This window comes from Bubalus kerabau, chromosome 12 (assembly GCF_029407905.1).
Source record: "Bubalus kerabau isolate K-KA32 ecotype Philippines breed swamp buffalo chromosome 12, PCC_UOA_SB_1v2, whole genome shotgun sequence".
Classification (NCBI taxonomy): Eukaryota; Metazoa; Chordata; class Mammalia; order Artiodactyla; family Bovidae; genus Bubalus; species Bubalus kerabau.
The window spans coordinates 87,944,785-87,963,293 of NC_073635.1; the positions used below are offsets into that span (position 1 = coordinate 87,944,785).

At 41.7% G+C, this 18,509-nt stretch overlaps 1 protein-coding gene across 1 annotated transcript in view; it reads left to right on the forward strand.

Moving 5' to 3' along the window:
• The window catches only part of MYO16 (myosin XVI), a 518,261-nt gene that overhangs the window by 122,361 nt on the left and 377,391 nt on the right, over positions 1-18,509 (forward strand). The window contains exon 2 of the mRNA XM_055543007.1: positions 5,064-5,327. Coding sequence (XP_055398982.1) covers positions 5,102-5,327 — 226 coding nt within the window. The 5' untranslated portion in view covers positions 5,064-5,101. The remainder of the gene's footprint in view (positions 1-5,063; positions 5,328-18,509) is intronic.

An 18,509-nucleotide genomic window follows, 5' to 3' on the forward strand; every position in this document is an offset into this window, starting at 1 on the left:
AACCTGCTGGTGACAGTGTCTCCTGCTGTTTGGAAACTTCTCCTCCTTCACGACTCCCCCCTGCCAGGACGGGTCTCCATCCCTAACTCTTTTGTCTCTCTTTTTGTCTTTTATATTTCGTCCTACCTCCTTTTGAAGAGAATGGGGTGCCTTTCTGGGTGCCTGGTGTCCTCCACCACACTTCAGAAGTTGTTGTGTACAGGTTGGTCAGCATTCAAATGATCTTTTGATGAATTTGTGGTGGAGAAAGTGGTCTCCCCGTCCTATTCCTCCACCATCTTGGGACCACACCCCCCCCATGTCTGACTCTTGATAAACCAATGGACTATAGTCTGCCAGGTTCCTCTGTCCATGGGATTCTCCAGGCAAGAATACTGGAGTGGGTTGCCATTTCCTCCTCCAGGGGATCTTCCCAACCCAGGGATTGAACCTAGGTCTCCTGCATTGCAGGTGGATTCTTTACCATCTGAGCCACCAGAGAAGCCCAGCAGTCATGGAGAGATAAGCATAAAAATCTCCCACATTGAGTGTGCCATGACCACATGAAGACTTTGATTCTAACTGAGATGAAAGCATTTCTGGTAGTTGTACAGTAGAATAACTTTAGGAGTTCAGTTTCCTAGTTCCTTTAGCTTACTGTTTGTATTTTTGGTTTGCTACAGTATAAAGTCCTGAAATCAGCACATTGTATGGTGCCCACCAAAGCCCAAGCATGGGGCTACTAATTTTTTAATAGATGTTGCACATTTATTTCTGAATATAGATCTTGGCTTTTTCCCTTTACGTATTTTGTCTGCTGGCTCTCAGTTTTTGTCATATGGAGATGCACATTTGCTGAGGAGGGACTTCTGGCTGTGGCTGTCTGTACATTTTTATCTAGAATTAGAGGGTCGCCATATATATATATGTATAGGAATCTCCTCCCCCACCCTCCCCACCTCCTGGCAAATGAAGTCCACTCACTTGTCTAAGGGAAGACAAAGCTTGTTTCAGGTAGTCAGTTTGTATGAGAATGAAAATACGCCTTGTTTTAATACAGCTTGTGTCTTTCTCATACCAATGAACTCCCGTATTATTGAAAGAGGTCTGTAGAAAGTTGAAGCTTCGGTGGTTCACGTGTGTTTTTTTCTAGGCAAACAGAGTCAAAATAGTGGGGAAAGAACTGGGATATTTATCAGGCAAGAGATCCAGATTCAGTAGGTGGGCAGACTACCCTGTCAACCCCATCACACCACCGGAGACCAGTGCCTGCTCAGGACTCCCGTCCCAGGAGAAAACCAGTCTGGGCCAGTTCAGACTCCTGTCCTCTGCATTGGCCCTTCCGATTATCACCTGAAGAATTAGCTACTGTTATTCTGAGTGCCCTGGTGACAAAGTTACATAGATTTTCAGTAAACTGCCTCACAGCTATGCTTCCCATAACTCTATTTTTAGTGTCTATCTTACAGATTCATGGAGCGCATACACATGACAAAATGGATCCACCCATAATTAGCTAAAAAGAAAGTTGCAGTGCCCAGTATATTTTCAGCAATATAAAATAAATCAAACTTTAGACCATTTAAAATCAAAGCATGGGGGATTATTGAACAACAGAGTGTTAAAAGAGCAATATTTGGTACACGTATGGATTTGAAATTTGACAGCCCTGGCTTCTGCTTTTCCAAATCATAAGGGAATAATTCATTTAGGAATAACCCTCTGTGCTCCTTTTTTGACAGTGGAGAGTATTCAATGAATCACCAGCTGTATCCACAGATTCCTCAAAAGTTAATTGAAAATTTCACCATGAGACCCTTCTTTAAGAGTGAAAAACCAGAGGACTGTGAGTTTATTAGATTAACCTCCCCCTTGGCCTGCATGCTGATAAGCGCAGGGTGCTCTGCGATGTCATTTGTTTTACTTCTTTAGGTTTTTCCGTGGCTTTCCCAGATTCCCTGGGCACCTACTGACAAACTGGCAGAGTCACAGGAAGTCAGAGTGTCCTGAGCATCCAAGTTAATAAATCAAACCTGGTGATGTCCTCTAAACAGGTTTGAAGGCAGAGGATAGCTCCTGTCCATTATTCATGAGCCCTCACAGGCAATCTATCTATGGCCGTGATCGTGGCTTTTATCAGACAGACATACCGGAGAGCCATTTGTCATAATTTCAGAACCCCTGGTGTCCCTTTGGGTTTGGGTCATTGGAAAGGGAATGTTTTGTGTGTAGCTATTTGATGCTTCTAACATCACTCTTGCAAAAACTTATGAAGCATTTTATTAAAACGTATGGTTCTTTTGTCATCGCTAACAAACAAATAAAACACAGCTCCCCATCTCTGCTTCTCTCCCTTGTGCATATGTGTACATGTATAATAATACACATAAAATCTGGCTTTCAGGAATCTCTGTCTTTTATTTTGTTTCTGTCTTGAGCCTCTATGGAGCATTTCTGACTCTGTCATAATATCATCTCTTTAGCCTTGGACAAGTCACAGCCTTTTTCAACTTGGCTTTCTTTTCCTGCACAGCAGGGATGGTTATGCCTGGTGCATGTGAGAATAAAGTTCTTCAGAGTGTCACATGAAATTAAAATGAAAATAGCTTTGTCACAATTTTCTTTACTGTCAGAGGAATACTGTATCTTTTCAAAGATGAAGTAAACCTTTATGGTATGATCTTCCCAGACGTGACTTATGATCAGCCACATTTTTGTGCATGCAGTGACTTTGACTTTCCTGAGAGTTACATCATAAATATCTTAAGAGAGGAACCTATAAACAATTATCTGAACCTGTATTTGCGAGCCACATTTGAGAATTTTCAGCGGTCTAACATTTATTTTCTGCCAATAGTAAAATTTTAATGTCGTGGTAGATATGCTAGTGTCAAACCCAAGTGTGTGTGCCTGAGGAGCAGTAAGCCCAAACAAGCTCCCAGCTGCAGGGCCAAGCAAGGAGAATGGGTAGCTTGTGCTCACAAGACCTGAACTCACTGATGCATTTCAGGGAATAGTTTTTATAGACAAAATTGGCAGGGACGTCTGCAGGGTACATGACCTTCCTCTGATCAGTTCGTGGGGAGGTAACAGGATAGTGTTTGGCAGTCTCAGTCATGCCAGTCTGGGGTCCGCTTGCCTGTGCTCAGCCTGAAGTTACCATCGTCCCTCTTGAAGAGGGCCTTAGTTCCTATAGAAGAACTCAGAGATCTGTGTCAAAGTGCTCTCTGCGCCCTTCAGGAAATGCGCAGCTTGCCAGGTCCCTGCCCCATCCTTGCACTGCCGTCTGCACTGCCCCTCCTTTGCTTCTGCATTTCCGTCGCTCCTCTAATTTGTGGCTGTTTGAATCTGCCCTTTTGAACTCAAGGCAGGTCAAGGAGGCTGAAACCTTTTTCCTACAAACAAGAAACCGGGGATCAGTGAAGGCTTTTTTTAACTTAGGAGAACCCCACAAGCTTTTGTCCGGTTTCAATACAAATTTGTACAATCCATTACAGGTGTTTTGGGTGGTGTTTATAGGAAAGAGATAGGGATGGTTTTCAGGTCCAGGACAGAGAACTCATCTTGCTAATCACTATATTAATAAGACAGAGACTTTGACACATGTTTGTATAATCCATTATAGGTGTTCTGGGTCATGTTTATAGGAAATAGAAAGGCGTGAAGTTCAGGTCCACAGCAGAGAACTCACTTTTGCTAATCATTATATTAATAAGATAAAAATTTGACAGCAACAGTTCCATCCATGATTTTGAGTTGCCAAGAGAAAAATCTGTCTTCCATTGCACACTCTTTATACTTAACCTTCATTAGGTCTTCTAGAAATGAACGTCACTAGTGACAAGGAAAAGGGGTCAGCAATAAATTGGTGGAAAATGCTCACTGTGTCATACAGACAATTGCTAGCTTGCATATGTTCTATTTGACTCTCATAAAGAGTCAGACACGACTGAGTGACTGAACTGTCTGAACTGATTGATAAGTTCTATTTGGAGAAGGAAATGGCAGCCCACTCCAGTATTCTTGCCTGGAGAACCCCATGAACAGAGGAGCCTGGTGGGCTACAGTCCATGGGGTCGCAAGGGTCGTATATGACTTAGCACTAAACCACCACCACCATATGTTCCGTTACATTAGCTCAGCAGAGTCATTAGAACAGTTTTATAAGGGTGTTTGCAAAGACCTGGAATGGCTTTCTGCCAAAATTTATCGTGTAAGATTTAGTTGGCATTATTCAATGACAAAGGAGCTTAATGCTGTGGTAAAATATTTAAGACTTTGGTAGGGATTTAAAGAAACATGAAAGGATGGATTGTTAGTAATTATGTTGAGCAAAACTACATATCTGTATCTCATTTGAAAAGACCCTGATGCTGGGAAAGATTGAGGGCAGGAGGAGAAGGGGACAACAGAGGATGAGATGGTTGGATGGCATCACCGGCTCAATGGACCTAAGTTTGGGTAAACTCCAGGAGTTGGTGATGGACAGGGAGGCCTGGTGTGCTGCAGTCCATGGGGTCGCAAAGAGTTGGACATGACTGAGCAACTGAACTGAACTGATATCTCATTATGTCATCTATTTTACTACTATGCAGTCTTTTTTTTAGCTTTGATTTTTTTTGTTCATCATGAAATTTTTTTTAATGATAAACAATTTCTAATTTTATTTTTAAACTTTACATAATTGTATTAGTTTTGCCAAATATCAAAATGAATCCGCCACAGGTATACATGTGTTCCCCATCCTGAACCCTCCTCCCTCCTCCCTCCCCATTAATTTTTATTTTTGTTTATTTTTGGCCATGACCCACAGCCTGTGGAATCTTAGTTCCAGGGATCAACCCGTGCCCCATGCAGTGGAAGCACGGAGTCCTAACCACTGGACCACCAGGGAAGTCCCTCTTGCAGTCTTGAGTAAGACTCCACTTGCTTTGCTTTTCCAGGAATCTCTGAAAGGGTTTGTATTAGTTGTTGAACACAAAGAGGAATGAATGGGCTTCCAGCTTGAAAGATGGGTGATGCTTGCAGCGCTGCTGTCTTGGCTGTAGCGATAGGTCTACTGACTTTTGCACTGTTTCTTTCAGGTTGCTTTCAGCTATGTAACGTTTTCCGATCCCATGAAATGGAAATTGACCAGTGCTTGCTGGAGTCCCTCCCCCTGGGCCAACGGCAGCGGCTGGTGAAACGCATGCGCTGTGAGCAAGTCAAAGCGTACTATGAGCGAGAGAAAGCTTTTCAGAAGCAGGAGGGGCTCCTGAAGAAGCTGAAGCATGGGAAGAACCAGAAGGTTCACTTTAATCTTGCTGACATGATACAGGATGCCATTATCCACCATGATGACAAGGAAGGTAATGACAAGACAATCATTTTCTGGTGTGGTGTTTCGTATTTTTTGTTGTTTTTTGGTGAAGAAGTGCGAGATAGAATTGCTTTTAAATATGAGAGGTTTTCTTTTAACTATATGAAATATTCAAGGAAAAAAATAGCTTTCTTCAGTGAATATAGGTAAAGGTCCCAAATCTCTTGGTAAAGATGAAAAAAGGCAAAAATTTTGTAAAATTGTTATATATACATATATATATATATATATTAAAATTACCTACATGGAAATCAAGTGATTTCCTTGCAAATTGTTCAGATTGTTATGAAAATTTTTCCCAATGAAATTGCTCCTGTTTCTAATGAGATTGTGTTATAAAATTTATTATTGTCTTATAGCTGGATAGATATAGTAGTGAAGTCACTTATTTCCAAAACTCACAGGACAGAATAATCAATTGGCTTATCCTTTTAAGTTGGTTGGCTTTTAGTATCACATCTTGTTAAGAATACACACTTAAAATTTTGGTTGCCCTTACAATACTATAAAGTGTCTCAGTTTTTGTGTATTCTTTTATATGATGTTTTTGTTTGGTTTATAGTCTACTTTCCAAAGTTCCAGTGTGAGAGAAACTCTCCAACTTTAGGTTTAAATGTAGAAGTCTTCAAAGAATCAAATATAAGTTAATTTATCTTGATTGTCTCTAAAATTACTGGCTGAATTGATCTAAAGCAGGCATACACATACAAAGAGTAGAGACCCATGACCCATTAATTACATTTAAAAATAAAAATCTCTGGAAAACAAGTTTTCTTTTTTCTTTTTTTTTTGTGGGTGGGAGGCCGTAGGGGGCAGGGAGAGTGTAACTCATTTAGTGGAAGAACTGTCCCTTGAGCTATTTGTAATTCTAACCTGTCCAGTCTGGAGAAATTAGTAACATTCTTGGCTCCAAAGCTTTCAAAGAGGAACTGTGGATCTTAGAAGACTGTCAGTTCATTCTGTACAATAACAGCAGTAATAAGAAGACTAAAGCAGTTCTTTTCATGGTTTTGTGTGGGCTTGATAGTCAAACTAGAAGTTATGAGGTGTTTTTTTTGTTTGTTTTTTGTTTTTTTGGTGATATAGAATGAGTGACAAAGAATCTCCTAGCTGGGAAGGACCTAAGAAATCACCCAGTCTAATCTCTTATTTTACACATGAAGGAGCTGAGAGTCAGTCAAGGTGTCAAATCTTATAGAAGGCTGTCCCAGACCACTTTCACCTCCCGTTTTATTATTCTCTGCTCATGTGAAGCTCTTCTTTGAATGGCCGTCTCCTCTGTGAAGCTGTATGTACATCAAGGGACAAGGGACTGTCTGTCCTTTTCAGCATACCCACCTGCCCCTCCCAGTACCCTCCATGGGTGTGAAGGGAAAGAGTGAGCGATTTTTCCAAGTTTACCCAGCAGGTGTTGGCGGAGAATTCCTAAATTGGAATGCAGGTGGATTTAAGCCCTATGTTGATTTAAAAGTAAAGAAACAGCAAGAAAATATTTACAAAGTTATAAAGCCTTCTGTGTAAAATTATTAAATTGCTAAGGCATATCTCTTGCGACCCCATGAACTGTAGGCCCCTCTGTCCATGGGATTATGTCGGCAAGAATACTGGAGTGGGTTGCCATTTCCTTTTCCAGGATATCTTCCTGACCCAGGGATCAAGCTTGCATCCCTTCCTTGGTAGTTGAGTTCTATACTACTGAGCTACCAGGGAAGCCCTCTGTGTAAAATAGTTACAGGAAAAAATTAATACCTAAGTTACTGTTAACAAGAAATTAAGCATAGTAAAATAATAAAACCAGAGGGAACTCTAATATATTATCTTAGGAACTATAATTTGTGGAAACATTGGAACCATAAAATCTGAATTAATATTTTTAAAGAGTCGCTGTAAGCATGGAACTCTGCTGTCGCTTGGTAATCAAAAAGCAGGGAGAGAGATGAATCCTATCTTCAGAAAAACTCCAATCTAAGTAGAAAAAGAGAGGAAAAAATCAGTAAAATAGAAAACAGTGACTAAAAATGAAGTCTGATGGAGGTGGCAGAGTGGGCAAAGTTTTCTGGTGGCTGTGATTTTTTGAGTGACTCTGATTTTGATGGTTGATTAAAGCTTAGATACTTGAAGGAAGGAAAAGAATAAATCACTCCCCTTGAACAGCAATGCAGGTGAACAGCTGCAGAGAATGGAGAGTCCCACACACGGAGCTCTGTCTGAAAGGAGTAGTCCATGCCAAGTTGCTTCAGTCGAGTCCAACTCTTTGTGACCCCATGAACTGTAGCCCGCCAGGCTCCTCTGTCCATGGGGATTCTTCAGTTGAATCCAATTCTTTGTGACCCCATGAACTGTAGCCTGCCAGGCTCCTCTGTCCACGGGGATTCTCCAGGCAGGAATACTGGAGTGGGTTGCCATGTCCTCCTCCAGGAGATCCTCCTGACCCAAGTATTGAACCCGTGTCTTCTGAGGCACCTGCATTGGCAGGTGGCTTCTTGGCCACTAGCACCACCTGGGAAGCCCCGTGTAGAATGCAGATGGCGATAAATGCTGAGGAGTCCACAGTTGCCTCCTGAAGATATATGAGGGAAGGGGCATGTCAGGTGAGTACAGAGACAGGGAGCATCCCAGCTTGATAAAAGAGCCAGGGTGGTGGGAGCAGATGAATAAGTGGGGAGACAGAAGGAGAGGAGCCAGATCCCTTGGGGACTTGGAGGGTCGTGGGATGGCCTCTGGCTGTTGTGTCCCTCGCCTGCTGAAGCTGTTGGAGAATCTGAGCAGAAGAGTTAACTCCCTTGTGAGTTATCAGAACTGGCTTGGCTGCTGCATTTTGAACTCATGGAAGGATTTCCAGGGCAAAAGCGGGGAAATTGGTTGGGAGGCTCTATTGATAAACTCAGCAAGAGATGATGGGGGCTTGGACCAAAATGGAACAAGGATGTGGTGAGAAATAGTCAATTTGGGGATACATTTTTAGAATAGAGCTGACAGGAAATGCTGATGAACCGGTGACGGGGAATATAATAATTTTCCATTGCTGCCATAACAAGTTGTTGCAAATTTAGCAGCTGAAAATAATCTCAGTAATTATCATATGGTTCCAAAGGACAGATGTCTGGTGTGGGTCCCAGTGGGCTGACATCAAGGTTATCATCAGGGCTGCTCCCTTCTGGGAGTTTCTATCGGGTAGTCTGCTTGCAGAACTTTTTCAGTTTCTAGAAGCCATCTGCATCCATGAAATCTTAGCCTCCTCCTTCATTGTCAGAATCAGCAGCGGTAGGTTGAACCTGCCTCTCAAGCTTTGAATTCCTCTTGTTTCTTTTCTGTCCTTGCTCACATCTCTCTGACCAGATGTTTTGCCCTCCTCTTCTTCTTTTAGGGGCCCTGTGATTGCATTGGGCTCGTCTGTATGATAGAATTCAGGCAAATGGGCCTATTTTAAGGTCAGCTCATTAGCACTCTTAATTCTCTGTCCCCAGATCATGTAACATATTCACATGAATAACATCAGAAGGTGCAGTTCATGGAAGCAAAATCCTACCTGCCATGGGGACTGAGAAGCTCAAGGATGACCTCAAGTTTGTTCTGCCCTGAACAATCAGAAAAATGAAATGCTATTAACTGAGTTAGGGGTGCCTCTAGGAAGTCAGAATAAGAGGGGGTGTTGCACTGTCTGGAGATGTAAACTTGAGATAGATGAACGTATAGATGCTATCAAAAGCCCAGTGGTATTATAGTATCACTTAGGGAATGAGTTTAGATAAAATTATAGGGGTACAAGGATTGGGTCTCAAGGAATTCCAGTATTAAGAGTTGAGTGAAGTGAGGTAAAACCCGCAGAAGAAAGGAGAAAAATGAGGTGAGGGTACCTTTCTTGGAGTTAAATAATGAGAAATTTTCAAGGAGGGATGAGTAATCAACTGTTCTCAATTCTTCTGCTCAGTCCAGTGGGATAAAGGTTGGGTCTTGACCATCAAGCTTAGGAATATGGAGATGATTGGTTTGGCGAATTGTAAGAAGCAGAAATCGTAAAGGTATGAGTTCTAACAGAGTGGGAAAACAGAAATGGGCCCAGAGAATATGGAGAGCTCTTAAGAGGAGATTTTTTTTTTTATCAGTTGAAGTATAGTTGATTTATAATGTTGTGTTAGTTTTGGGTGTACTTCAAAGGGTACATATATGAGTTTTATGTACCCTTTGTAAGGGTATTATATGTATATGTATATATGTAAGTATATAACTCTCTCTATATATAACATATATAATACATTCTTTTCCATTCTGGTTTATTATAAGATATTGAATACAGTTCCCTATGCTATAAGTTCAGTTCAGTTCAGTTGCTCAGTCGTGTCCAACTCTTTCCGACCCCATGGACGGCAGCACTCCAGGCCTCCCTGTCCATCACCAACTCCCGGAGCTTGCTCAAGGTCATGTCCATCAAGTCGGTGATGCCATCCAACCATCTCATCCTCTGTCATCTCCTCCTCCTGCCTTCAATCTTTCCCAGCATCAAGGTCTTTTCCAATGAGTCAGTTCTTCGCATCAGGCGGCCAAAGTATTGGAGCTTCAGCATCAGTCCTTCCAATGAATATTCAGGACTGATCTCCTTTAGGATGGACTGATTGGATCTCCTTGCAGTCCAAGGGACTCTCGAGTCTTCTTCAACACCACAGTTCAAAAGCATCAATTCTTCGGTGCTCAGCCTTCTTTATGTTCCAACTCTCATATTCATACATGACCACTGGAAAAACCATAGCTTTGACTAGATGGACCTTTATTTATTCATTATAAAAAAGTTATTTATTTATTAGTTGTGGCAAGCTGGGGCTACTCTCTAGTTTCGGTTTGTGGGCCTCTCACTGCGGTGGCTTCTCTTGTTGCGGAGCGTGGGCTCTAGAGCACAGGCTCAGTAGTTATGGCAGGACAGGCTTATTGCACCATGGCATGTGGGAGACCCGGTTCAGTTCCTGGGTCGGGAAGATCTGCTGGAGAAGGGATAGGCTACCCACTCCAGTTTTCCTGGGCTTCCCTTGTGGCTCAGCTGGTAAAGAATCCGCCTGCAATGTGGGAGACCTGGGTTCAATCCCTGGGTTGGGAAGATCCCCTGGAGAAGGGAGAGGCTACCCACTCCAGTTTTCTGGCCTGGAGAATTCCATGGACTCTATATCTATAGTCCATGGGGTTGCAAAGAGTAGGACACAACTGAGAGACTTTCACTTCACTATGGGGGATCTTCCCAGACCTGGGATCAAACCCATGTCTCTTGCATTGGCAGGTGGATTCTTTACCTCTGAGCTACCGGGGAAGCCCCTACCCTGTTTCTTCTTTAGGGGTGAAACAACACAATCAGTTTCTGAAGATTCTTAGAGACAAATGTCCTTAAATACAACTTATATAAATTTCCTTCTCCCAGGAAAGCGTTTTTGTTACTAATGCAAGCAGAGATGATGTTCATTAACTAAGGTCAATATTGCCATCAAATGATGAAGAAATAGTTGAATGGCTTCAGATTCAGCCAGAGTTTTAATTTGTAGTCAATGATAAACATTTAAGTACATTATTGAAATATAAAATAAAAATTTCTGTGCACAGAGGTTGTCTTAGCTCTGATTGCCATAACAAAATACTCGAGTCCTGGTGGCTTCAACAATAAACATTACTTTCTCATAGTTCTGGAGGCTGGAAAGTGTGAGACTGAGATGCTGGCTGATCCGGTTCTTATTGAGGGCTCTCTTTCTGGCTCATGGATGGCTGCCTTCTTACCGTGTCCTCCCATGACAGACAGAGAGAAAGAGACTCCTGTCTTTTTACTTACAAGGGTACTAATCTCATCACAAGGACTCTATCCTCCTGGCCTCACCCAAACCTAACTACCCCCCAAAGGCTCACAAATCCTAATTGCACACTGAGGGTATTCGATAGATGAACTTTTGTTGTCGTCCCTATGTCATGTTTCACTCTCTGCAACCCCGTGGACTGCAGCACACCAGGCTCCCCTGTCCTGCACTGTCTTCCAGAGTCTGCTCAAACTCATGTCCATTGAGTTGGTGATGCCATCCAACCATCTCATCCCCTGCTGCCCGCTTCTGCTTTTGCCTTCAGTCTTTCCCAGCATCAGGGTCTTTTCCAATGAGTCGACTCTTTGCATCAGGTGGCCAAAGTATTGGAGGTTCAGCTTCAACATCAGTCCTTCCAATGGATATTCAGGGTTGATTTCCTTTAGGATGGACTGGTTTGATGTTTTTGCAGTCCATGGGACTCTCAAGAGTCTTCTCCAGCACCACAGTCCAAAAGCATCAATTCTTCAGCACTTAACCTTCTTTATGTTCCAACTCTCACATCTGTACATGACTACTGGAAATACCATAGCTTTGACTATATGGACCTTCCTTGGAAAAGCGATGTCTCTCCCCTTTTAATACACTGTCTAGGTTTGTGACAGTATTCATATAGTTACGGTAGTCATACTTTTATTTATTTTTAAGCTACTCACATACTTTAATGTATACATTATACAATTAAGACACCAAAATATGTTGCCATAAGAAAAAAACTTTCCATTTGAATTATTTAAAAAACTATGCAGAGTGTGTATTTGCTTAAACTATTTTGTCGCTTAGTCTCAACTTCTTTCATTGGCCTACTGAGCGGGTGTGTGCTAAGCTGCTTCAGTCGTGTTCAACTCTTTGCGACCCCGTGGACTGTAGCCCACCAGTCTCTTCTGTCCATGGGATTCTCCAGGCAAGAATACTGGAGTGGGTTGTCATGCCCTCCTCCAGGGCATCTTCTGACCCAGGGATCAAACCTGGGTCTTTTATGTCTCCTGCACCAGGACACAGGTTCTTTACCACTAGCACCAGCTGGGAAGCCCCGAGGCTTGCTGAGTATAAGGGATCAAATATACTTTGTCAAAGGACAACATGTTATATGTGCTGAGGTTTATGGTATCTCATTAACAATAAATTTGCGGATTTCTGTTTAACTTTCTAAATGTTGCCTTTTTGTAAGTATAAATTTAGTGTCTTCAACACTTTATTGTTCTCTTCAGGGAGATAGTGATTTTTCAGTGTGTAATCTGTCATTTTAATGTATTCCATCAATTTAAAATGTGCTCAATAATTCTTTTCCATCTAGAAAGCAAATTTTTTTCTAAATTGTTTTAGGGGTTTTAATTTAACTCTCTTTAAGTTATACCATGTTAGAGAGAGAAAGAGAGAGAAATTTTCTCTATATGAACAAAATATTTAAATGGGAATGCAATTCCTCTGTTAGAATTGCTACTCCTAGATAGCAGTTTTCACTAATTAGTCCACAATATGTTTTGACTAACAGTAATGTAAACGGCAGTGGAGTGACTTCCCTATGCGTTTGCTGTTTAGCATTCTACAGGTGTTTTCAGCAGTGTTTGTTCCCTGTATGATTTTAGTCAGTTAGTCTTTCAACAACCATATTCAGTAGGTACAAGAATGTTCTCCCCTGTGTGTGTGTGAGGACGTTGAACCTTAGAAGAATTCATTGTTTTTGTTCACAACACTACACTGTCTCTTAAGTTAGTTTCTTAAAAAAAAAGAAAATCACTTTGTTGAGATAAGAGTGACATGCAATGGTTGTACGCATTTAATGTAGCATCTTCATGGGTTTGGAGAGAAATGGACATCTGAGAAACCATTACCAGGCATCAAGGCCATAAACATCTATCACCTTCTGAAGTTTCCTCTCCCACTCCCCTAATCCTGTTCATTAGATTCTCTTCTTTTGTGGTGAGAGCATTATAGCGCCCCTCAAGCTTATCTCTGATGGTAAAATGAGCTGAGCCCTCCACCCCACTGATCTCCTCCTTCGGCCATTTGAATTTCTTCTCCTGGGCAGGTGAACTTTCAGTCTGCTGTTAAGGGAACGGCCAAAGGACTGGACAGATATGCTCTAGTGTGTTCCTCCTCATTCCATGGTCAGCTCCCCTCCCTTTTTTCCCCCACCTTTTTACAATTTAAAACGATTTATTCATTAGTTTACATATAAAGTACCCACCGAGAGCCTGCTTTATTTCAGATACCCAGAGTGCTTGAAAGCACAGTTATAGACCTGTAATGTCAAGCTTCATGTCTATCTCCACTCCATGTAACTCAAAGTTCTACGTCGTCACTTAGGAAAAAGGAAGCTATGAAATTATAGGAACGCGAGACTCTGTTTCCTTCTCCTGTCTCTCCAACCCCTGGTCCTTGGTTTCCTGGAAGGCTGTGGCCTAAAGTCATGAGCCAAAGCTTTAAGCTGAACTCTTCTCGTCCCACCTATCTTCCCTGGAAGGTTCCCCTTTCCCCACTGCATCTACCTTCACCCACTCTGACGATTACCAAATCATTTTTAGTTCTTTCTTCTCAGCTCCAGATGCCACCATTCTGATGGCCTCACACGTCTAACTTATGTTCAAAATTGAGTACTTGTCCCCATATTTTTCCCAATCCCAGACTCCTGTTTTCTGTTTCAGTTAATGTCACCCCCCTTCCCCACCTTCTGGTCCAGATATCTGGAGGTCACATTGATTTAGGCACACTTTTGTAAAGTGCTAATGGTTGTACCTCCCCTGAATAGTTTATGGGTAATGTCAGATGTCTGCATATTATCCAGAGCCTTCTAAGAATATGCCTAAAATGCAGTGAATGCTCACTACCTATTGGATCATCTCCTAAGAGGTTCTGCTTAGAATTTCATAAGTAGATCATTGGGGACCAAGTGTGAAGCCTTGGGTCAAAGAATGCATTTCATATATTCTTTATGTGTTTCATAGATGAAAAATGAAATGAGACTGCAGTTAGTAAAGCTCCTAGCCCTTTCCCTTCATTTACTGGATTGGCACAGAAGTTAAAATTCTGAAGTAGTTGGCTGCATCATAAATTTATTTAAATTTTAAAAATTTGTATTAAATTTATATGTATTTATTTTTTTAGTATCTAGAGTATAAATGGAGGTGCCAATTAAGATTTTTCACTGTTACCATCTAATGATGCAGTCTTTTAAAAATATTGTTATTTATTTTAAAAATTTTTACTGGACTATTAATTGCCTTAAAATATTGTGTTAGTTTCTGCTGTAAAACGAATCAGCTGCATGTTTACATATATCCTCTCCCTCTTGAACCTCCCTCCCATCCTCACCATTCCACCCATCTAGGTCATCACTATGAACATGACCCCTGTGCTCTGGTGGTGTTTCCCCAGTGGAAACTATGAGTTTTTACCAAGTGCAGCCTTGTTCTCTCTCTCCAACCTCCCTGCCACCAGCTGCACAATTAGGCAGTTGGAAAATGATGGTCCATGGGCAAATTTAAGCTAATACGTACAGAAATGATACCAAGACTCTACCAACATGAGAACAGTGATCGAATCTAATAATTTGGTACCCAGTCCTCGTTCCCTACTTGCATTTGTTCTCAACATAATTGTGATGCGTGTTAAGTACTCCACAAGGACAAATATGCCTAGAACTTAAAATTAGGAGGATTTACTTGACATGGGCTTTCCTGGTGGCTCAGATGGTGAAGAATCTGCTTGCAATGCAGGAGACCCAGGTTGATCTCTGGGTCATAGAAGATCCCCTGGAGTAGGAAATGGCAACTCACTCCAGTATTCTTGCCTGAAAAGTTCCATGAACAGAGGAGCCTGGCAGGCTATTGCCCATGGGGTTGTAAAGAGTTGGACATGACCGAGTGACTGAGCATACACACACATTTCAAAACAGGCTATAAAATCATAAATAGCCTCAAATTTAGTGCATTTAAATTCTGTGGGATTCTGTATGAATTGAATGAGTGGCTTAGTAGTTCATCAATACCAAATGGATATTTCTGAGAAGTATTAATTATTTTAGATGCCTGCCATGTAATCATAGCTTTACTGGGTACTGAGAGTAATTGGGGGAAAAAAACTAGAGAAAAAATTGTGCTTCATAAGCAGTTATAATCTAGGTGGAAAGATACACTGTTCTTTAAAAATGAAATTAGAAGTCTATCTACTTAAAAGCAATTTCAGTGGGCATTTGTTGGGCTGAGGTGAGGAATAGATGAATCAGAAACTCTGCTCTTTGGGAAATTTTCAGAGTTCAGTAGGAAGAGATAAAGGGACTTTTTGGTTGGGAAAAACAGCTTGAAGGCAGAGAAAAAACAGGTTTCTTATAGCAGAGTGTCATGGCAGAAGTTAGCACTAAGAGTTTTAACTCTGCATTTGGAGTGATGGGTTTGATCCCAACCCCAAAACTTAGGAGGTGGGTGTCCCAGGTCAGGGACAGGCCACCTTCCTATTCTCACCTTCCTCTTCTGCAAATAAGGTTAAGAGGCAGAGATGACCATCTCGCATAAGTGGTTGTAAGGATTGGTTAAATAATGCATGCAAAGAACTTATATCTGTCATGTATTACTACAGGCATAATAAATATCCGCTGTTATTAGGCCTTGAAAGGGGATTAAGTGATGCTGTTGAAACAGGTGGAGCACTCCAACCTCAGGACCTTTGAGCATCTCAGAATTAAACAGAAAAAGGCATTTCTTTTGTAGGGAGGAGTCAGCAGAGCTAGCAGAACTTTTGTGAGGGTAAAGGCTTTAGATACATGTGAACCTTCGCATTCCCAGCATGCATGCTGTCAGCCCTCTCCTCTCCATGGACAAGGACTCAAAGCTTTTGCTGGCTATCTGACGGAATAGCAATATGGCAGCAAGAGCATCAACACAGCAGCATGAGCGTAAAGGTAGAAACTAATCATTTAGGTATGCCTGCGTGCATGCTCAGTCACTTCAGTCATGTCTGACTCTGGGCTGTAGTCCGTCCGCCAGGCTCTTCTGTTCGTGGGATTCTCCAGGCAAGAATACTGGAGTGGGTTGCCATGCCCGGCTCCAGTTAGGTATCATACCTTTCCTTTTTTTAATACCATTTCTTACATGAATATAAGAAAAAGTGTGAAAGGGAAATATTGGATTAAAAAGTACATTAAAAAATTAACCCATTAGTTTCCATATTTTAGGGGAGAGAAAGACAGGTAGTGAATTCTGGTGTGTGCAAGAAAATATTGTCTTATAGTTTTACAGCATCACTCATCTGTGTCAATGTCTTATTCCATGTGAAGTTGCTTCTTAGACTCGGTATCTTTTGACTAATATGAATGTCTCATGAGAATTAGTGGTAGAATCTAACATCTGCAATTTCTCAGCTGCATGCTCTCAAGTTTTAATTAAATTGAGGCTGAGAAAGAAAACAAGTATTTAAGTTCATTGAATTAATACGATGGCTGAGGTCTTCAATCCATCACATTTTAGATAGCTTTGCTGCCACTGGTGTGAACCAAGAGTTCTCTGAGTCGTTGTGCTTAGAATAGTCTATGGAAAAAGAAAAAAACAAAACAAACCTAGTAATTGTCATAGAAAAAAGGCTCAATCTGTCAGAGGCCCCGACTGCGGCTGAGGGTACAAAAGCAGCAGCCAGACAGTCTGCAGGTCATGTTTGCCTTCAACAGTATGACTGTTGTACACTCCAAAGTAAGGTGTTTACATGGAAAATGTATATTTGCCATCTATAAGAGCAGAGAAGTCATTTAGTGCATGTAAGAATGGACAGAATATATTATCAGAGGTTTTATTGAGGATTTTCAACATGCAGACAGTTTCTAAGAATTAGGAGCTTAAGAATGCTGCTTTATGAAGCAGCTCATTGCAGACCCCCTCGGGAGGCCGCTCCCTCCGGCCTTCTCAAGGTCTTCATTCTCCCAGGTTCTCCTTCATTGTTCATAGCACAAGATCCTTTGCATGGGAAAAAATATGTTGTAATATTTTCCAAAGTGATGAGAAAAGAAAACTAAACTAAACCACACCCCTTTCATTTCATTGGTTTCTTTTTAACCAAAATTCCTCAGAATTTGTCCATGTTTTTCATTTTTTTCGTTGCACTTATCACTATGCAACAAATCCCTTGCTTGTCTTTTTTCTCCCTGTGGAATGGAGAACTACACGAGCAAATATTTTATATGGATATTCATGTTTTCTCATAAGAGATTTCTGCAACCATGCAGGTGCTTTTTGTTTCCCTTTCTGTACGTTTGGAGTGCAGTTAGGCATCTCAGAGACTTTCTCCCTGTAACTCAGTTACTCTTCACAGCCCTTCATAATTTCCTTTTTCTGGTGCTACTTTTCATTTCTCTACTTTGTGGGCCATCGACAACGCTACCCCAAGAGTGGTCCCACGAGGGCAGCATCGCCCACACCTGGGAGCCTGTTAGACATGCAGGTCGGCTGGCCTTGTCCCAGACCTGCTGAATCTCAAAGTCTGGAGTGGGCAGGAAGCTGTGTTCTAAGAGACCTTCTGGGGATTCTGCTGTGCTTCCCACTGGGCATGTCTGTCACACTTACTTTTGGGATTCACTGAAATTCTCTGTCCAAGGGACAAAGAAGGCACACATTTCACCGTCTGTGGGGCCATGACAGAGAGTAGTCCTGTCTCAGGCCCCAGTCGTCCCTGTGAAGAGCGTGATGAATCTGATCTAACAGAGATGCTGCCAGGCCTTGAGTACAAGGCTGGCTTCCTGCTCCTCTTAGTTTCTTTGTTTCTTATTCTGATCTTCATCTCAAAATGTTTGTATTCTATTCACCTTTCAAGACTTGAATTAAATAATCTCTGATTTCTGAAACAATGTTAATAATATTTCTCCTTGGCAATACCAAAAGAAAGTCTCCTATGCATTTTATTCATGGATCTAGATTCACTTACTTACATCTGCCTTCTAATGTCCTTCTTGATATAAATGCCTATCTTCCCTATTCTGTGCAACTCACAACAAAGCTATGTCTTCAGTCGCTTTCTGTCCCAAGTTGCAGTTGCTGGTTCAGAGTAGGAACCCCTCTCTTTTCCTTCCTCACTGCAGCAGCTCCTGAGCACTAGAATAGAGTGCTACTGCCTGATTTAGCAGTGTCTGGAAATATGGAAAAAAAAAAAAGGAAAAACCCACACGTTACAACCCATGACCAAACTCTCACGGGAGGCATCTACAAGCAAAAATCTGTGTCTGATAAATGAGCTGCTTCATGTGGAATTGGCGTGTGATATAAGAAGCTGTAAGTCCACCTCATTCCAGCTGTGTAATTCTAGAAGCCATTTCTGAAGACCCTGGGGTGACATAGAGTTGACAATTGCCTCTATTTCCT